The sequence below is a fragment of the Mauremys mutica genome, chromosome 3 (genome assembly GCF_020497125.1).
Source record: "Mauremys mutica isolate MM-2020 ecotype Southern chromosome 3, ASM2049712v1, whole genome shotgun sequence".
Lineage (NCBI taxonomy): Eukaryota > Metazoa > Chordata > Testudines > Geoemydidae > Mauremys > Mauremys mutica.
Window position 1 is genome coordinate 150,235,295 of NC_059074.1, and position 14,634 is coordinate 150,249,928.

At 44.0% G+C, this 14,634-nt stretch overlaps 1 protein-coding gene and 1 long non-coding RNA gene across 2 annotated transcripts in view; one reads left to right on the forward strand and one right to left on the reverse strand.

The window, feature by feature from the left end:
• Window positions 1-14,634, forward strand: part of DNAH8 (dynein axonemal heavy chain 8) — a 594,173-nt gene that overhangs the window by 417,695 nt on the left and 161,844 nt on the right. Inside the window, exon 56 of the mRNA XM_045010583.1 lies at window positions 6,220-6,354. Within this exon, the coding sequence (XP_044866518.1) occupies window positions 6,220-6,354 (135 nt within the window). The remainder of the gene's footprint in view (window positions 1-6,219; window positions 6,355-14,634) is intronic.
• LOC123366813 overlaps window positions 10,281-14,634 on the reverse strand; it is a 31,729-nt gene continuing 27,375 nt past the window's right edge. Inside the window, exons 4-5 of the long non-coding RNA XR_006578192.1 lie at window positions 11,290-11,376; window positions 10,281-10,457 (exon numbers count right to left, since the gene is read on the reverse strand). This is a non-coding gene — a long non-coding RNA (uncharacterized LOC123366813). The remainder of the gene's footprint in view (window positions 10,458-11,289; window positions 11,377-14,634) is intronic.

The following is a 14,634-nucleotide window of genomic DNA, read 5'->3' on the forward strand; positions in this document are numbered from 1 at the left end:
TTGACTCTGCCACAGACTTTCCATATAACCCTAGGCAAGTCACTTAATCTCTCTCTGCCTTAATTCCCCATGTGCAAAATGAGGATAATAACCTTTCCTTTCTCTCACCTTTTGTTTGTTGTGTCTGTTAGATTGAAAGCTCTTCCGAAAAGAGATTGTCTTGTACAGTATCAAGCACAGTAGGGCCCCCAACTGTAAGCTCTGCTGTAATACAAATAACAGACAATAATGGTGATCCCTTCGGAAGGGGATTTTTACAGCCCAGCATCTTCCATTTTTCTTTGATGCATAGGCTGTCCCCTGCACCTTCTTTTGCAGTTTCAGGAGGCATTTTAGTATTGCAGCATGTTCCTGGGATTAGCCATTACCCCATCTCAAGCAATCCTCCAGATCTCCTGTCTCCATAGCAACAGTCAGTGGCAGTTTTCTTTACTCCCAAACTTTTTTTTGCCAACTTTGATTTTATGATGTTTTCAGGCAACAGTGAGCAATTTAAAATTTCTCTTCCTCCTCCTCCTCCTTTGAATCAGGTAATTAGCAGCATAAGGTTCAGCCACCTGGATTCACTGCTACTGCACCTCCCCAGCACACATCAGGCTAAATCAAAACAATGTTCTAAATGTGAGGCAGTTTTTGCAGCCTTATCTAATCTGACCTCTTGAATAACACAGGCCATAGAATGTCTCCAAAATAATTCCTGTTTGAACATCCAATCTTGATTTAAAAATTGCCAGTGATGGAGAATCTACCACAACACTTTATAAGTTGTTCCAGTGGTTAATTACCCTCCCTGTTAAAATTTTTTAGAAATTTTGAGGCTTTACCACTCTCAGAGAAATCCTGGCCACTACCTGCTTTGCCAATACTATGATGTCCTAGCTGGGTGGCCTAAAGGTCCTGGATGACAAGGATCACACTGGCTTCAGGTCTATCCTTAAGAAAATATTTTTTTCAACTGCTTTTGTCTCAGATGCCTCATTAGACACAATGAGATTTTCAGACATGGTAATGGCATCCAGCTCAGTAGCCATATGCCACACCTGTTTACATCTCTGGATGGTGGCTGCCTACTTCAAACAAATCTGACAAACCTCCTAATTTACAGATTAATTTTTATTTGGAGAAATATTAGATAAGATAGTGCCAGACAATGCATCCAAACAAAAGCAGTCCCTCAGGTCTCCATGCAGTGCATTAAGAAGGGACTGTATGTCCAACTGAAAACACAAATGCTCCTTTTGTCTGTCCTCTTCACAGAAGTACCAAAGAAAGAATGGCAAGTACATTAGCGGAAAACCCTGCAACTATGGATCAGGCCGCAAAACCAGAGGTGTCAGCAGTACCTCTAAGAGCTTACTATGACAACAAAAGACTATGCCTCTGGCTCAGTCTGAGTCTAGTAGGCAGAATATCCTACTTCTCAGAATTGTCTCTCAGAAGCACAGACAAGTGATCATCCAGTCACGCATCTTAAGCAATTCTGTGTGGAACCACTCACCAGAACAAATTCAAAATCAGGTTCTGATTTCAAACCAAGTACTCAAATCTCTGAGTTTGACAATCCCAGGGAATATCCACAGGGGTCTTCTTCTCTGCCTCCAGATCATGAAGTACATACAACAGATGCCAACCTACTGTGCTAGGGAGCATATTTGGGAAACAACACAACACAAAAGACATAGACCTTCAGAGACAGGAACAAGAGCATCCACTTCTTCAACTTCAAAGTGATGAAGAAAGTCCTCCAAAGGTTCCAAGCCACCTTCTGGAGGATCACATTCTGCTCCAGTCAGAAAATATCACGACAGTAGCATACATCAACAACTAAGGAGGAACTCAGAGCTCAGTCCTGCACTTGGAAGTGAGGGAGGTAATAGAATGGGCAGAGGAGAATCTGGCTACCATAAGAGCAATATACATGAAGGAAATCTGAATGCAGACTAGTTTAGCACATGCTTAGTCAACAACTCAGAATGGTATTTGAATTAGGAAGTCTTCAACCTGATCTCTCAGAGATTCAGCCTCCTGGCACTCAGTCAGTTTACAAGTTGGAAGAGCAGAAAGCTGGCACAATACTTCATCAGAAAAACAGTTATCAAGTCACTAGGGACAGATGTACATAGGTGGCTAAAGGACTTTCTCTACATATTTCCACCTCTTCCACTTCTAAGGAAAGTGGTTGAGAAGATAAGGCAAAAGCAATCAAAGGTGATAGTTCTGGCTCTACACTAGCTGAGCAGACCATGTTTTTCAAATCTAGTAGACTTGGCACTGAAATCTCCAGTGCATCTATCAGTGAAACTGGACATCCTTCACCAAGGTCCCATTCTCCATCCAAATCCATTTCCAACTGGCAGCCTGGCTATTGAAAGAGAAGCAATAATTATACTGTGAAAAGCAACAAAGAGTCTTGTGGCACCTTATAGACTAACAGATGTATTGGAGCATAAGCTTTCGTGGTGAATACCCACTTCGTCAGATGCATGTAATGGAAATTTCCAGAGGCAAGTATAAATATGCAGGGAAGAATCAGTCTGGAGATAACGAGGTTAGTTCATTGGGGTTTGTTGCATGGATTGGATCACTTGCTTTCACAGACCTTGGGAGGCAGGCCAGTCCTTGCCCACAGACAACCCGCCAACCTCTGAAATTATACTGTGGTTATCCTCCAAAGTGATTGGGACACTATTGGCCTTCAGACAGACTTTAGCACTTGGTTGGTCAAGGTTTATCTTATGTTGTCAAAACCAAACAAAATCAGAAACCTCAACAATCCCTGGAATTCTAGCTATTCCCAATTTTCTTCAGTACAGTATGGACAAGGGACTTCAGCCCAGCACCAGAACATGTCAGGTGTCAGCCACAAGCAATGTCTTATATGCAGAGTCCTCTGGTTTCTTAGCTGAAAATCTTCAAATCTCAAGATTTCTCAGAGCAGCCAGATTAGTCTGGCCAAGGATCTAGTCAGTCTTTCATAAATGGGATCTACCGCTGGTGGAAAAAACCCTAATCACCTATTACTTTGAACTGATAAGAGTTACACCACTCTATTTATCTGTCAAACCCTTTCTCTTGGCACCTCTGTTAGATGGGTCACGGAGTTAGCAGCTCTATATATGCAGGGTTTAAGGACTCCAGAATCTTTCTTACCAAAAGTGAATTCCTCTTTCCAGGAATGACAAGAAGTTATCTTTCCACTATTCTGTCCAAATCCGCAGTACGCTACTGTAAAGCCATAGCATAATCTGAATGTATGTAGAGCACTCAAGATCTACCTCAAGTGCACCAGATTAAGAAGAAGATCATGCTTCTTGTTTGTTCCTTTTCACCAGAAGTGCCAAGGTCTTCAGGCATCCATGCGATCTCTGGCCTGTTGCACAGGAATCAGAGCCTATTGTACTAAATTTCTAGCCACAACATGAACAGAAAGAGCATGTGCTTCAACTAAGGAAATTTTCATGGCAGCAAGATGGCCTCTATCAATACCTTTATTAAACAGCAGATGCTTTCTTCTGAAGGAAAGAGCTGTATGCCGTGATCAAAAAATAACTTATCTTCAGGCATTTACTTACAGGTGGAGATTTTTTTATCTCAGTCTGTTTTTTTGATCCTCTCTACTTACATTTCACTGTTTGCTATATCCCACACACAGCAGACGTGTGAGAAATGCTGGGCTTCAGAATGGAAAATGTATTGTACAATAATTTGCTTTCTTCTAGCAGCATCTCCCACAATTTTACCTCCCTGCTATGATTTCAGTAGCCATAGCTAAGGGACAACATTTATTTTTATGTCTACAAGTTTATGGGCCTGATGAGCCCTATTGGACATAGTTCACTAGCTGACACTAAGGTTATTGTTTCTTATCAGCGTCTGGAGAGGGCAGATGGACCGAGCTGCAGGGGGTGGGGAGTGGCAGCTGGACCAGCCAGATAACTCCTCCGAAGGCCATGGAGCTGCCCCGGGCCAAGCTGCTTGTGACTTGGAGCATGCCTCCTATTTGCTGTGCAAAGCCGGGGATGGAGGCACTGATGTTGGGGTGTCTCCCTGCCCTGACCCGTGTGCCTGGTCTCTGCTGAGCTGGGATGTGGGTCAGGAGGAGCGTGTCTGTGCTGTTGCCTCTGGGTTGGGAGTGGGTGCTGCTGGCGCTGCTGTTGAGGCGCCTGAATGTTCTGCTTAAACATCCCCCCCCCCAACACACACACTCCCCCAACACATACACATACACACATGCCCCCAACATACACACACACTCTCTCACACACACACTTCCCCCAAACACATACATACATGCTCTCTCTCTCTCTCTCTCTCACACACACACACACACACACACACACACACACACACACACACACTCCCCCATCACGCGTGCGCACACACACGCTCACACACTCCCTCAAGGACACACACTGTGTTTCACACACACACACACACACTCTCTCTCTCACACATACACACACACACACTGCCTCAACACACTCTCACACACACACTTCCCCAACATACGCTCTCTCTCTCACACACACACACTCCCCCAACACTATCTCTCACTCTGTCACACACACATACACACACACACTCTCTCTCACACACACACAGACGTTGTTGTTGTTACTTCTTGGTACTTCCTGTCGAAATGCACAAGGGATTTATAATCTCTGTAATTTTATTCATTCAAAGTTCATTAAGGATTACAGTATGGATATTTTAGTTTTTTGACTGGTCTATGTACCGGTATTTCATAATTTTATTTCTCTCTTAGGCATAAATTTAATTCTTTGAGTAGTGAGTTCTAAAATACCTAACCTGTCCTTGCTGTAGTAATTATCATTATTACTTTTATTGCCATATTGTGCTTTGTCATTCATTATTTAAAGTGGTACAATCAAATAATAGTATCCTTTTAGAATGTAAATTTTGCTTGTACTCACCTTAGCAATGCCAGTTTAAAAAAATATAGCTAAACACATAATTTTAGACACTGTACAGATGAAGGCCGCTTATTTTAAAATAGTATTTTTAATTATATCCGTAAAATAACTTAAAATTCGTACACAAATAAATGTGGTTCCAAGTCTGATACTAATAGTAATGATGGAGTCAAATGTTAGTGAGTCACACACATGATTGTGATCAATAAACATAAATGCCAACATAATTAGACAAATAAATTCCTGTTCTTAGTAAAAGAGAAAATAAAACCTTAAATGCATATGTTAAAATTAAGTAAATACATTTTTAGTGGAGTGAAAAACAATTGACTAAAATAAAGTGGCAGTAACACAGATTGTGTCTGTTAAAAAAAGTAAACAAATTTTAAGCAGATTTTATTTATTTTTATTTATTTCTCCTAAAGATAGTGTACAAAGTATCAAACTTGTGTTTCTGATATCTGTGTTAAGCTCCAGAATTGATACTTCAAGACTTGGGATTGGGAATATCTTGCTGTATTATCTCCTGATTGTTCTAAACGTACATATAAACTTAATATATTACTTTAATTGGTGTTTGGATATATTTTTTCTTTCTTTATGTAGAACTTAGATGCAGTGCGCCTGTCAGCTAATTTCTAAATTATTATCTGCAAAAAAGTCTAGTTTTCAGGGTAAAGTTGCACCCCCCACCGAAATCTGAAATGGTGCTCCTGGTGAGCCAAGAATATCCAGAGGGCTGTAGGATGGCCATGGGTTCCGGCAAGATGAAGCCCCCATGTGACAGCACAGAGCACGCCTTCAGCTGCAGACTGAGCACCAGGCATCACATGCTGCAGCAGCAGTGTAGAAATAAGAGTGGCAATACATCATATTCCATGCTACCGTTACTAATGCACTGCTGCTGCTGGTGGCGTTGCCTTCAGAGCTGGATGCCTGGACAGCGCCGGCTGCCCAGGAAGTGCTTAATTTGTGCTGGGGCTGAGCTCCAGCAACTCTTAATATAAATTAAGCACTGGGAAGGGGCAGCGGGGCCTGGAGGTGATGGGGGTGCGGGGGAAGCCATGGGGGCCAGAGGTGATGGGGGGACACCTGAGGAACTTTTGGGGGACAGAGGAGATGGAGGGTGGGGAGCTGGGGGGGCACCCACAGGGGCTAGAGGTGTCAAAATCAATACAGTAGTTTATTATTTTTATATATTCTTTGCTTTAAAATAATTTTCTATACAGTAAGTCATTTAATTAGCAATTTTATAATATCTGTCTTTCTAAAATTTTTATTGCAGGCAGTTTTGCTCACAGGAGAACAGGGAACTGCAAAGACTGTAATGATTAAAAGTTATTTGAAAAAATATGATCCTGAAGAACATTTGTCAAAAAGTTTAAACTTTTCCTCTGCCACAGAACCATTTATGTTTCAGGTAAAATCATAGATCTTACACAGTACTCTTGTATTTTTTTCCTGCATAAATATTTAAAGTATACTTTGAAGTTCTGATGATAAAGGCTGGGGTTTTCAGAAGCTCCTAAATGATTTAGGAACACAAGTCCCATTGACTTATGCTGTAGGAATTATTCTGGGGCAATTCATTGGCTTGTGTTATATAGGAGGTCACACTACATGATCACAATGGTCCCTTCTGTCCTTGGAATCTATGGATCTATGAAAGTCAATGGGTCTTGTTCTCTTAAATCACTTAGTCATATTGGACAATTCCACACCAAATCACTTTTACAGTAAATTGTTAATTCTGCTGCACAGGTTTCCTCATTCTTTATGAATGGGCTGTGCTTTTTTGCTGTGGCACTCTGAAACCATTTGCTGTTTTCACTAGGGGCTCCAGGACTAAGACCCACACTTCACCTCAGACCACTAGAAAATCCTATAGAAAAGCTTGATGGTTGAGTTTCTCCCAACCACTTTGTTTTCTAACTTTATCTTTCATTTCTTTTTTTTACAGTAATGATCTAACTCCAGCCTCTAGCTCTTCTCTTCTTTTCCTCAGTTGAGGAATCATTAGAGTGTTGAGACTCTAATCCTCTGGGTCCTCTGGTGCAGCACTGCTCTAGCAGACTCCCTTTGTTCCCAACCATAGCTGCAGATAAACTATGCAAGCATAAAATCAAGTTCAACAGGTACTGTAGGGAGCATTTCAGGTGCTCAAGAGGGCAAGTGCTAGGCAAGCCACTGACACCTGCACTGCCAGGGCAACTGCCAGAGTTGAATTAGTTAGCTAGTGCTTCCGTCTCCTTGCTCAAAGCAGTGACACCATAGTGGAAAGCCTCAAATAAGAGCAAGGATTTCCCTTTGAAGGATTCTTGAATGAAAGGGGATGCCAAACAGTTTGCTCAAGGGGTCAGTCTTGCAAACTCTATGTGCTCTGGGTCCCAAAAAGGCAAAATTAAGCACCCTCTTTTAAAGACCTAACTCATAACTTTAATGAGAAAATGGTATAAAAGTCAGGGTTTAGACCTTTTCTTCTTTACTTTTCCATTCTGAAGGAATGCATACCGGGTACTCTCACAGTACTCTGTATCGGCTCTGTGTCCCTGCAGTCTGTCTGGGTACGTAGAGAAAGCTGTTATTTCTGGGAAGTCCTGCCTCAGGTTCTCAGCTCATTGACCCATGCTTTGCCAGAAAAAATGGCTCAGATTTCAGGCAGCAGTATAATGGACCCTCACTCAGCCAGGGATTCAGAATCTCAAAGGAGTGAAGGGTCTCCTTACTGCTCTTCCTCCTTTCTGGGAAAAGCCCTAAGTGGTGCATATACCAAGATTAGCAGCATTCTGTGTCCAGGCACATTGGATTCCTCAATCGAATATTCACAGGTGTCAAGATTAATCATAATGGACAGATTAGACAAGGCTATGGCCTCTTTTTCTAGCTGCCATCCCCTCCAAAAGGCAGGTTTCAGAATTAATACTTCTATCTAAATAAAAACTCATGTTGCACTTTTAATGAGGAAAAGTTTATCCTTATGCATCTAAAAATCCTTCTGGCTCAAAGTAAATTCTTCTTGCTATGCTTCTTGGAAAATAGTTCTCTTATCATTTTATCCAATTCCCAAGCACCTTTCGAAAAGACTGGGGCATAACTGAATGTTTGTAGAGCTCTAAAGATATATCTCAATCATATGGAGTACACATGCTGATCATAACCTGTTTCTCATTCAGTCCAAAATGGCAGGGCCTTTGGGCCTCAAAGTTGCTGCAAGCATGATGCTAAAATCCTGTGTCATTTGGCTTACTAGACATCTGGGAAATGTTCCAAAGGGAATCCAGGCACCTTCTAGAAGATCTATAGTGCACTAGAAATAGAAAATGTGTGAGCCTCAGGGAAAATGTGTAGAGTGGCATCATTGTCTTCAGAAAATGCACATATCAATCTCTGCAAAGTAAGTTTCCATTCCTCTGCATAGACATCCTTTGGGAAGAAGATGCTACATGGGTTCCCAAATAATTCCCTAATTTAAAAAGCCTTTGCTTTATATAGGGGTAATTGTATTTCTTCTTTGAGAGATGTCCCTGTGGGTGCTCCACTCCAAGTCAAGGTGCATCCCTATGTATTCGCTCAGAGAATTTTACAGCAGTGCCCGTATGGGCTGCGCACGTGTGGTGCCTGCCTCGCACGCTACCGGTGTCTCTATAGCGCATGTGCAGCCCGGAATCCTCCGTCCCCGGCCTGAGACGGAGCTCAGCAGTCCTGCTCATTCTTCACTTCTTCGGGAGTTACCTTAGACAAATTTGTAGTAATTAACTTAGTTGTCTGAGTTAGAGAAGTTTTAGTTCTTATACCTACCTTCCCTGTTAAAAAAGAGATTTACCTCAGAGTTAGTGACCCCATAAAATGCCTGGTTCATCAGGTTTCAAGAGATGCACAACGTGTAGAGAGGCCATTCCCATTTCAGGAGGCCATTTTCAATGTATCCGGTGTTTGAGGGAATCCCATGTTCCCCAAAAGTGTGCCCACTGTAACAAACTGAAGGTCAGGACATGCAAAGATAAAGACCTGAGGCTGAAGCTCATCCTCATGGAGAAATCTCTCAGGCCTGCCTCAGACCCAGGCCAGCAGTCCTCATGGCGGAGTCCTCCACCAAAATCTTCCAAAGACAAGAAACTGACAAAAAAAAGGCCAGCTATGTTGCCTCATAGGGAGCAGATAGCCTCAAAATTATTGCCGACCAAGTTGGTCTCATCAGTGCCGGCTGGTCTGTGGCTCAGCACATACAATGCTACTGGCACTTCCGGCACGATCTGTGCTTCTGCGGCTGCTGGCACCCACCGCTCAGGTGCTGAGGCTGATGGCGCTAAGTTGCCTGCCTCCACCACGGCACCGTCAGTCACAGCAAAGGACTCAGTGCCAAAAACTGCTCCCATGCCTGTGCCACAGATGACCGCAACTGCTCCCATGGCACCAACTCAAGTTACTCCATCACCAACCCAGCACACAGTGCTGTCCATGCATTTTGTGACTCACCCATCGGAACTGACCCAGCACGCGGTGCCCTCCCTGGGACAATGGCCCTATTTGAGTCTCTGGGGTTCTTACAGAAGACATTACAGTAGTCGTCCCAGCACATGCAGGGAGGACGCGCGATCTCCTCCTCCACCTTCATACACCGCTACGGCTGTACAGGAGGAACTTACATTTTTATGAAGAGATGATGTCGCACCCGACACCTCTCTACCCAATAACAATTCATCTTCATCACCAGACGAGGCTATCACCAACAACGGAGAGATGATTTTACACATTTCCAAGATTCATTTAAAAGAGTCACTAACGAGCTAAAAATCACTCTCGAGAAGTTTTCGGAGACTCAACACGAGCTAACTGACATTTTACAAACCTCTGCTTCTTCCAAGATTGCATTGCCAATCAATGGGGCTAGCCTGGAAACCACCAAGACCATACGGCAGACCCCAGCCATGATATCCCCAATGTGCAAGAGAGCTGACTGTAAATACTACATCCCTTCTAAGGGATCTGAATTCCTTTTTACACACCCAGCACCCAACTCGCTGGTAGTTGAAGCGGCCAATCAACGAAACAAACAGCAACATTTCTGGTCCACTGCATCAGATAAGGACAGTAAGAGGATGGACTTATTTGGCCACAAAGTTTACTCGTCCTTCACGTTACAAGTTAGAGTGGCAGATTATGCGACTCTCTTAGCCAAGTATGATCACAGGAACTATGGAAAATTCCTGGAATTTCTTAATGACATTCCTGAAGAAAAACAACATCAATTCAAAGCTGTGGTCTCTGAGGGGCAGATGATATCCTGCACGGCTCTCCAGGCCACACTTGATGCTGCTGATATGGCCACAAGGTCCACCGCTACAGCCATGGTCATGCGTCGAGCCTCATGGTTGAGCTCCTCCTCATTCCCACAGGAGATACAGAACACCATAGAAAATCTTCCTTTCAATGGCGAGAAGCTGTTTGCAGCCAAAACTAATGAACTGCTGCACACCATGAAAGACTCACATGCTACACTGAGGTCTCTGGGCATCCACACACCTGCCACAAGAAGGAGACAGTACAGATATCAGGCTTACCAATATCCCACACTATCCAGCATACACACAAAAACATCAAAGGCTGTATGACCATCAGCAGCACCAATGCCAGAGAAATAGACCTCAATGGTGCCACCCCCCAAACACCAGCAGCATCTCAACCTCCTCCTAATAAGCAGCTTTGAAGCCTTGGTTGAGGGTATAGAAGACCTCCCGCCCACTACAGCTCTCATATCAACCATCCACCCCTTTGGGCACTTTCTGCTCCCATTCTATGCCAACTGGGTAGCTATCACAACAGACAGATGGGCCTTAGAGGTCATCCGCTCAGGCTATACCATCCCCTTCCTGTCCGTACCCCCTACCCACCCCCATCCCTCTTCAGGGACCCCTCCCATGACCACTTGTTCTGACAAGAGGTTCAACATCTTCTGCAATTAGGTGCTGTGGAGACGATGCCAGCTCAGCACAGAGGGAAGGGGGTTTTACTCTCACTATTTTTGATACAAAAGAAAAGTGGAGCTGGTGACTCAGTCTCGGCCTCAGATGATTAAACAAGTTCATCAAGAAGCAAAAATTCAAGATGGTTACCCTAACAGCAATAATTCCAGTGCTGGAGCAGGAAGGTTGGTTTTCAGCCCTTGACATGCAAGACACTTATTTTCACATCACTATATACCCTGCCCCTGGATGCTTTCTCAGATTTTCCCTGGGCTCAGACAATTACGAGTACAAGGTTTTACCCTTTGGCCTCTCAAAGCACCCCATGTCTTCTCAAAGATTCTTGTGGTGGTAACGGCACATCTCAGAAAAAAGGGATAATAATCTTTCACCTGGATGATTGCCTGCTGAAGTTGCACACCCGCGAAGAAGCCATCCGATCCACGCAGATGACTATTGACTGCTTCCAGAGTCTTGACCTGCAAATAAATATAAACAAATCTACACTACATCCAACCCAACAATTGGAATTCATAGGCGCACACCTAGACTCGACAACGGGGTTCGCATCTCTACCATCAGACAGATTCTACACCATAAAGAATCTTGTTGCCCAGTTGAGGATCAGCCCACAGGTGTCAGCCCCCAACTGCCTGCAACTTCTAGGCCACATGGCTGCATGTACTTTCGTTGTCAAGAACACACACCTGTACATGTGATGCCTACAAGGCTGGTTGGCCACAGTCTACAAACCAAACGTGCACAGACTACACAGACTACTAACTATGCCTCCAAAGGTCAAGGACTCACTAATATGGTGGATTCTACCACACATGTGCTCTGGGGTCCTGTTCTCGCAGGATCCTCCCTTGCTTATAATCACGACAGATACCTCCCTCAATGGATGGGGGGCACACTTGGGACATAACACGACTCAGGGCCTATGGTCCCCTACAGAAACCACACTATATATAAATCTTCTAGAGCTCTGAGCTTTCCGAAATGCTGTCTCTACTTTCTTCCATTCATCAAGAAACAAAGGATCAGGGTGATGACCAACAACACTGCATATATGTTTTCCATAAACTGACAAGGGGGAGTTCGATCCCATTCACTATGCACCGAGGCTAGGAAACTTTGGATCTGGTGCCTCCAACATAACATCCATATCTCAGCCTCAAACCTGCCCGAGTCACAGAACACCATAGCAGATGAGCTCAGTCGATCTTTTCCCCTAAACCATGAATGGAAGATAAACAGTACCGTCTTACATGGCATCTTCCACAATTGGGGTTATCGTCAACTGGATCTATTCACAACTGCGACCAACATGAAATGCCCCAGATTCTGCTCCAGAGCGGGTCTGGGAAAGCACTCCATGGGGGACGCATTCATGATCACATGGACCAACAATCTGTTGTATGCATTCCCACCAATACCACAGGGTGATACAGAAAATACGGACAGACAGGGCCAGAGTCATCCTAATAGCTCCTACATGGCCCAGACAGGTGTGGTTCCCATTTCTAACACGGATGTCTGCTTGTGCCCTGATCTCGCTCTCTCCTCTTCCGGTCCCATTATCTCAACTCAGGGGCCAGTTACACCACCCCAACATAGCGATGCTCGACCTCAAGGCATGGCTCCTCAATGGCTCTCTAATGAAGAACTGGATTGTTCCAAACACGTCCGAACAGTGCTATTACATAGTAGGACAAAATCTACACTTACTATCTATCTTCATAAATGGACTAAGTTCACCACGTGGTGTTCCGCCAGGCACACCTCTCCTGCTTCCGCTCTCTCTTACTTATACTGGATTACCTTCTAGAACTTAAATTATCCGAGTTTTCCTTTACCTCACTAAAAGTACATCTAGCAGCAATCACAGTGTTTCACCAAAAGATCGATGACACAATGATCTTAGGGTGGGCAATCGCAAAGAAATTCCTCAAGGGCATCCAAACCCTGTATCTGGACACTAGACCACCCACGCAACCAGGGGACTTACACTTGGTCCTCATAGCCCTGATGCGCAAACCTTTTGAACCACTAGCAACCTGCTCCGTACTGCATCTATCCATGAAAGCTACATTTTTAATGGCAATTACATCTGCCAGATGCATGGGAGAACTTGGAGTACTCATGGCTGAACCTCCGTACACTATCTTTTTTAAAGATAAAGTCACGCTTTGAACTCATCCTAAATTTCTCCCTAAGAGAGAGGTCCTTCCACCTCAACAAACTTATTCATCTACCAACCTTCTTTCCTAAGCTGCATGTGAATCCTTTTGAAGCGGCAATGCACACCCTTGATGTTTGCAGGGCATTATCTTTTTATTTGGATAGAAGTAAGCCATTTAGAGCTTCCCCAAAACTTTTTATCTCAATAGCAGAACACTCTAAGGGCAAATCGATATCCACCCAAAGAATATCTAACTGGATATCAGACTGCATCTGCTTATGCTACTAACTAAAGCACATACAACCTCTGACTTCAGTCAAGACACACTCTACTAGATCTGTGTCATCCTCTATAGCATTTCTACATAACATCCCCCTTGCCAGCATAAAAACATAAGAACGGCCATACTGGGTCAGACCAAAGGTCCATCTAGTGCAGTATCCTGTCTTCCGACAGTGGCCAATGTCAGGTACCCCAGAGGGAATGAACAAAACAGGTAATCATCAAGTGACCCATCCCCTGTCACCCATTCCCAGCTTCTGGCAAACAGAGGCTAGGACACCATCCCTGCCCATCCTGGCTAATAGCCATTGGTGGACCTATCCTCCATGAATGTATCTAGTTCTCTTTTGAACCCTGTTATAGTCTTGGCCTTCACAACATCCTCTGGCAAGGAGTTCCATAGATTGACTGTGTGTTGTGTGAAAAAATATTACTTCTTTTGTTTTAAACCTGCTGCCTATTAATTTCATTTGGTGACCCCTAGTTCTTGTGTTATGAGGAGTAAATAACACTTCCTTTATTTACTTTCTCCACACCAGTCATGATTTTATAGACCATATCCCCCCTTAGTTGTCTTTTTTCCAAGCTGAAAAGTCCCAGTCTTATTAATCTCTCCTCATATGGCAGACACTCCATATCCCTAATCATTTTTGTTGCCGTTTTCTACAAGACTGCCACATGAGCTTCGGAGCACACCTTTGTCAAACATTACACTCTCACACAGGGACCCCTGATGGACACTCACGTGGGCCAAGCTTTGCTGTCAGTGGCTTTCTTACCAGATCCGAAGTCCCTACCATCCTAAGAGGTACTGCTTTTAAGTCACCTGGAGTGGAGTACTCACAAAGAAGAAGAGGTGGTTACTCACCTTGTGCAATAATTGACATTCTTCGAGATGAGGGTCCATGTGGGTGCTCCACTACTCACCCTCCTCCCCTCTACTTCGGAGTTTGGTGCAGGCTCTGTTGTAGAGAAGGAACTGAGGAGTCCATGCCGCACGCACGCTACTGAGGCACTGGCAGAGCGTGAGGCAGGCACTGCGTGTGCGCGGCCCATACGGGCACTGCTGTAAAACTCTCCGAGTGAAGGTGCAGGGACGCACCCTTGACCTGGAGTGGAGCAACCAGAGGGACACTCATCTCAAAAAACATCAGTTACTGCACAAGGTGAGTAACCTCCTCTTCTGCTTACTATTCTACTGTAATTAATAATTTAAATTCTAGTTTATTCTTTCTCATCTTGCTTTAGTAATTCATTACTCTTTATTGCC